Source organism: Limulus polyphemus, unplaced genomic scaffold, assembly GCF_000517525.1.
Source record: "Limulus polyphemus unplaced genomic scaffold, Limulus_polyphemus-2.1.2 Scaffold416, whole genome shotgun sequence".
Classification (NCBI taxonomy): Eukaryota; Metazoa; Arthropoda; class Merostomata; order Xiphosura; family Limulidae; genus Limulus; species Limulus polyphemus.
The window spans coordinates 389,642-396,852 of record NW_013666026.1 but is presented as its reverse complement, the minus strand read 5'-3'; the positions used below and the strand labels follow the sequence as shown (position 1 = coordinate 396,852).

Genomic DNA, 7,211 nt, shown 5'->3' with positions numbered 1-7,211 from the left:
GTAATATATATATATATATATATTACCTTAAAAAATCATTTTTTTAAGTCAACATAAAATTAAACTAAACATGAAAAACAAACAAATAATACAATTATAAAACACAAAGTAAGAAAAATAGTAATATGGTGAGCATTCCGGCCTCTCTCCAAATTCTAAACGTCTTAATTTTTTGAGAATGTTTAGATTTTTTTGTATTATGAAAAAATTTGAAAATAATAATATCTAAAACCTAGAAGACTAAACAGTCTTTAAAAAGTATTCTTTGTCACTTACTTCAAGTTATGGAATATTTAAATGACTGTTTATATCACTATAAATATGTATAACATGTTCACATTTAAGCTTACATCAGGTCCTTGACATGAAATCAGATAACTCAACATTGAATGCAGGATATACACCACTGGCTTTATAATTGCCACAACCATGGACCCCTGGTGGCCAACTAAAGCTGTAGATTGGTGAGAGGGTTTCAAAAAGACATTGCATATTTTCTGAAATTAAAAATTTTATTTAGATAATTCAAGAAGATAATATTGATTATTTTACTATAAACTTTATGAAGTACTTAATGTAAAAACTGGCTACTTTTTATTTATTGTATGTGACAAGGGAAAAGTTTAGGTACATGTATACTTTGTACATAATCCACACAATTTAATCAAAGTTCTACAAACCCTTATAACTTTCTTGTGACTATGAAGGCATAGAAGCATATAAATTCTGTACTCTGAATACAAGATATATATACTGTACTAGGGGAAACGAGGAGTAACTTTCAAAATAGAGATTAATTTTTTAAAAGTAACAAATTCTTTATGCTATTTGTAAAAAAAATTGAATAATTTATAAACTTGCTGATATCTTACCTGCAACATGCTTAAGAAAACAGACATCCCATCGTTAGAAAAGATCTGAATGATAACATACTTATACCGAAGTTCTTGTTGTCCTTTGATTTAAACATGAAACAAAAAAGAAAAGATTCAGCCTTTTTTGTTCTCTTGCTATATAGAGTAAATAGAAAAAATCTCAGTTCTAACATATGAAATAGCAAATGTTCAACTTAATATTTAAAGTCAATTATTAATTAATAGATCTGTTTTTCCATATTTATTTCCCAATTGTTTACTACAATGTATTCTAATCATAAGTTACTTGTTTCATGTTCCTATGAAACAAAGTTCATTTTTGGAACTTTATATTTTTATAATATGCACTGTACTTCAGGTTTTAGAAAGCTAGAATAAAAGCATGCCAAAATAATTATTTTCACTCTACCAGAACAATCTTAAAAAAAAAAAGAAGATATTATTCTAATCAATAATTTTTGTAGTTCAAATGACACAAGTCACCAAATGTCTGTTTGAAAGCTGGCTGATCAAGTACATTACATTCCAATTACAAGCATTTTAGAAAGAATAACAATAACACATTTCTATTGGCAATTAAATTATTATACTGAGATTTTAGAACAGTACTATTAAACTTAAACAAACGTTTTTTTTTCTTTCTGTACACACTACACAGTGGAACACTGTAGTGAGAAGGATATGAGAATAATTTCTTTTGGCTAGAATTGATATAGCTTCAGTAGGTCAAACTAAATCACTGATATACAAGTTGATGTTTATTTCCAGCTTTTAACTGCATTACTGATTTATATTCATAATAATTTCTAGACTATATGGGATAACTGTCAAAAGTCAGGAACTTCTGTTACTTTATTATCCTTACCAGGCATTCTGATGTTCATATTAACCCTCTGGATAAGGGTAGGTTAAACTGCACATATCACAACCATTTTTACAGTTACATTCAAAATGTAATTAAACTACTTCACTATTGATGCATCTCAACAGACTTGCAATCGAAACATAGATTATAATTCAAATTTTAATGTTATATAAATTTCAATTTCTTAATTTCAAATGGAACTTCTTCATTCCAAATTGCCCATTTCAGATTTTTCTCTACTCTTAAATGACCTTGCTTTCCATGGAATTTTACACTTATACTATACATATCCAAACTAAATTATCAACTTGTAGTGACAAAGCTTTTGTTTCACAGAGGTATAAGTAATAAACTGTAGACCACATGTCACACCCTTACAAATACATCCTGTTTACAAAAATATGTAAATAATCCTCTCTTAAATTTGTTATTGGATTGTTTCTAACCAATAAAAAAAAGAGAAGATTTCAATTTACTGAATGCAATCGGGCTTGGAACTATTGAGATAACAGATTTTGAACAGTTAGACATCCTTTTTGTTTGTTTTCAAACAGTGGAATTCTGCTTGACCAAGTATGAATATTATTTAACCTACATTTAGCTTAGTTAAATAAATATTAGCTTTAAGACATTTTATTTTATATTTCTAGCAGTATTTTGTATTCTAAGCTGCATATTTGAATTAAAAAAAACAAATTCTAAGATCACACTATTGTTACTAAAAACAAAGCTGGAAAAAGACAAGATTTCAGAAACATCCATTTTTTTATTTTTTGTTTTAAAAGTAACTAAACTGTAAAAATTAGAAACTTATTAAGTCAGACAAGAAAACTTAAATGAAATTAAATAAACAAAATACTCCATAGCTTGTGCTCAGTGGCATGAGAAATTACTGTGTAACTGATTATTTGTTTACTCAAAGCTGTCCAGTGTAATAAATGAGTTATTGCCATGCACTGAGAAGGTCTAAGTGCAATGGTAAAGCAATAAAACTAAATGAAAAATCTATTAGCTTTGGCTGTAAAAATAAATGGTATGTAATTGCCTGCTATAATATGCAGCCATTCTAGAAAGAAAGAATGGTAATTTAAATTTATTTCCCATTTTTTGTTACATAGCGGTTACAAGGTCAGTCAAATTGACTGAGGCTGGCACAATTATTTTTAGGGTAGAAAAAGTAACAGATAAATATAAAATGTTATTGACAAAAACTTCTGATACTCATTTAGGATGCTCTAGAGGTTACAAATGAAATTTTCAAACTTTAAGATGAAAAAAAAGTACTTTGGTTCTTAACATGAAAATCACCTTGTATTTGAACTGATTCAGTAAAGGCTTCATAAATTGAGATGTAAATGTTTTGTAGAAATACTTTATTAAAGAATTTGATTTTTTTGTTTATAACAGACTTGTACTTTTACTGCATTAAAAGCTATAGTATTTATAGTTTCATGGTTACATACAGTTTATATGTTTGGTCAAAATGACTAAGTTTATATACAGAGAATTAACAAAAGCTACAACAGAATTTGTGGAAACACTTCACAAAAAGTTTGTGTCAGTAAAATAAATAGTTGAAATATAAGAAACAAAGTATATTATAAAAAAATTATTTTACACTCTCTGTTGACAGATTTTGATTCTTTCAAATATTCAATACTTTTTCGTATTTTCTATTATCAATATGATACTTGTGGTCTCAGTAGCAATTCTACAATTTATTTGGTGTAGAACATGTACACAAGTCATGCACAGGGTTAGACATTTGAGAAAAATTATATAATTTATTAGAATCATACCCTCAGTTAAAAACAATTAAAACTTAAGAATACCTTGTTCTTTTGATGGTGCTATGGCCAAATGCTGTAGAATACGTAATGTTGTTATACATTCTGGTGGTAAAGAACTTGCCTCATCTGTGTATTTCTTAATATATCCCATCAGTTGTCCCACGACTTCATAACCATATCCAGGAAGCTTTCTGGTAGGGGCCATCCAGGAAGCCAGTTCATGCAACTTTGGGGTTGGCTCTATATAAAATTATATTAAGAAAACAATAAATGATGTACTGATGTGCTTCACAAATTAAATAACAACAAAAGTCACTTAAGTATGAGTAGAGCTACCAATTTAAAATATGTTATACAATATTAACAGTTACAAGAACTAAGAAAATTTTCCATATTATAGTGTAGTAATATAAAATCCAATTATTATAACACATAGAAGCTATTAAGAATATTTCATTAAGGTGTTCAAAATTTTCAAAAAAGATATCTAAGCATAAAAAACAACAACACTAAAACACCGCTTTGTTGCTATTCACCTGATCACCATAGATACAAGCTCTAAACACAGTGACAACAGCTAATCTTTAATAATAATCTAATATACAGCAGCACATTTCCATCACAGAAAGTAAAAATTAGATTAAAATGTTTCTTACATATTTGTCATCAATTAATTACCAGTTAAAATGTTTTAGAGCTGACAAACAGATTTAGTTGTTATAAATTCCTAGTTTTAGAAAGTGCTAGAAAAAATCTTAAAAGGTCATTTTTTCATGAAGAAAATTTGTTATCTGTACCAAAAGAAAGGACTTACTGCACCAGTTAGTGTGTTTACTACTGATCATTACAAAGGTTTTCTTCAGGGTACAGTTTAAAATGAAAGAAGTAATTACAACCAATTGGAAGTATTTACATTTTGTATATATTGGAGTACTGATACATAAAACAAAAAGATTATTAGAATGTTGTTTTTTTCTAAAGCCACTACAAAATAAGAATTGTTTTAACCTTTTTGAAAACACTATTATTTAACAAAAACAGCTATTCATATCATACTAGAAAAACTGTATACTTGCAACCAAACTACAATGTCACTCCCTTAAGTAAACAAGTCAAATTAGAATGAAACATTTATTAAAATAAGTTATATTTATTTACTGCTCTCATTCAGTTGATTATGGTGACACATGAATGAATAAATTAAATATTACAATATTCTTAAAGATGAATGAGAAAATACTACACTTTGTTACTATAGTCTTGTAATAATGCTTGGAGATGGCTTAAATAGGTAATGAAGAAAAACTTTAATATAAGTTTAACATAGCAGCAAATGTACAACGTTTCGACAAGGTTTTGTTGAAACATTGTAGATTTGCTGTCATGTTAAACTAATATTAAAGTTTTCTTCATTACCTATTCAAGCCATCTCCAAGCATTATTAGTCTTAAAGTGGGTTCCTCGTCATCGAATAGTCTTGTAACACAAGGATTTAATTTTTTTCTACAACTGTGTATCTCATTTATTATCAATGTTATGCTATCAATGTATTCTAAGGTTAATTTGATAGGTATTGTTCAAAACCCTTACCTACTTGAATTATATTGGTTGAAAGAAACTCTTAATAATTACTATTGTAAAGAACAGACATTTCAATTTCTCTATTCCCAATAGCTAATTTTAGATATTTTTTAATATAGCTTTACTTAAAATGCTTTTTACTTGTTATATCTTCTAAGTGTAATAGAGAAGGTGATTTCCAGCTTTTAAAGTATAAACTAAGCAAGAGCTAATTCCAAAAGAAAATAAACAACACAGAAACCATTACATCTGAATATATTACTAAAACAAAGTTACCTTGTTGGCTTAGTTCAAAGAAAATATCAGCAAACTTCTCTAGCAGGCCAATACTCTCATAATATCGAACAGGAAGGAGTAATAGCTCAGTGGAATACCCAGAGCAAACAGATTTGCTGAGTTTTGCATCAAAATCTTCTTGACCTGAACAAATTAAAAAAACAAACAAAAATAAACTTAAAATTCACAGTTACAGATCTAGTATTTTTTTAAACTCCTTATATGACAGAAACATTAACTATTAATAAATTTTCCAACTATATTAGAATGAATTCACAACTGAACTGGTCTGAGATAAATCATGGCTTAGGTTTGCAAAAATCTCTTTTATGGGAAGATTATATTTAATATTGGTTTTCAAATTTAAAGAAACAATTATGTCGCATTCACTTCGATTTCATTCCTCTGTACTTGGCTTTGCTTTTGCCTTTATCTTCACATATTTGTTTGTGTGAGTTTGCTTATTTGTGTTTCATAGGCAATCTTGAGCCTCTATTACAATGTATACTAGAATTCCTTCAGAGCAGCAAAGGCGCTATCATGACTGCAAGACACAGATGTGACAGGAGTTTTAACACATCCAGAAATAAATGTTAATAAATTTGCAAGCATATTTTTGAAGAACACACTATATAACAACAAAATGCACTATTGATAACATTTGATCTTTTGTAATCCGGTACTTTGTCCTTATCCCTGAAAATATAATCTAGTCCACATTATATACTCAAAAAATGCTTTAAATGAACGAATACTGGAACAAAATGTATGAATTTTTTCACACAAAATAGTCATTTTCTAGCATGTGGTAATACTACAAATAACAACTGTTATGGTATATTCAACTCTAGTGTTTAATGATGCTGTGTCTATAAAAATAGTTTTAACTAATATCTACAGTTGTGATATGAATAGGTAGTAAAAAAATCTAAAAACTTGTTATGTTATCCATAATACTTTTAAGTAGAAAATCATATAATGAACCAACTTATGTTCTTTTCTTAAACAATATATATATCAGTCTTGATTAGGTTTTTAAAAATTACTGGCATAACTCAATATGAGTTGATAATTTCATTTATAAGCAAAGCAAAGTTTTTAGTAAAAAAAAAAAAACTTCTTTATAGAAAAAACATCCCTAATCAGTTAAAAGGTTATATTTTAAAGCTCTCCTTATAAATTGTAAAGCCACATACTAGTAGAAAGTAGCAATGGATATGAATTACCATGTATTCATAAAACTCATTCTTGCAGTTTATGCTCATATTCAGTTTCAAAGTATCTTGAAACCTAAATGTAGGTTACTACATTTTATTTTCATATTTAATAACAAAAAATATTTATCTGAAAACATGAAATATTGGTTTATCAAGTTCATGTTAGTTCAACCACAAGCACAGGAACATATCCATTCACAATATGTATTTGTTCATTCAAATTCTTAAGACCTTAACTATATCTAATAATGAATATCTCACAAAAAAGAAGAATTAGTTTATGAACTGAATGAAGTCACAGCTTTAACAGACAATCTTAGGTTTAGCTTTATTAATAACCTGGTAATGTAAAGCCATCAGTTCATAAAAATACAAACTTTATAATGAACACAGCATGGTCTCTAATTCACAGCAAAAAAAAAGGCACACTGAAAGCGTGTGCTCCTCCTGAAATAAGATCATTTGAATATTTTCTGAAACTGAGAATGATTAATAATGAATGATCTGCAACACATATATATCATGAGATTAATATAAAAGCTTTAACCCGATCACTTCCAGCTACTAACTTTCAGCGTAGCCAATGCAAGTCTTGCTATATTTCTTT

The 7,211-nt window shown here is 28.0% G+C and overlaps 1 protein-coding gene across 3 annotated transcripts in view; it reads right to left on the bottom strand.

Annotated features, from left to right (window-relative positions):
* Nucleotides 1-7,211, bottom strand: part of LOC106458095 (protein virilizer homolog) — a 100,597-nt gene that overhangs the window by 37,990 nt on the left and 55,396 nt on the right. For all 3 annotated transcript variants that reach the window (XM_022384231.1, XM_022384232.1, XM_022384233.1), the window contains exons 19-22: nt 5,388-5,531; nt 3,573-3,770; nt 873-955; nt 351-497 (exon numbers count right to left, since the gene is read on the bottom strand). In XM_022384231.1, coding sequence (XP_022239939.1) covers nt 351-497; nt 873-955; nt 3,573-3,770; nt 5,388-5,531 — 572 coding nt within the window. The remainder of the gene's footprint in view (nt 1-350; nt 498-872; nt 956-3,572; nt 3,771-5,387; nt 5,532-7,211) is intronic.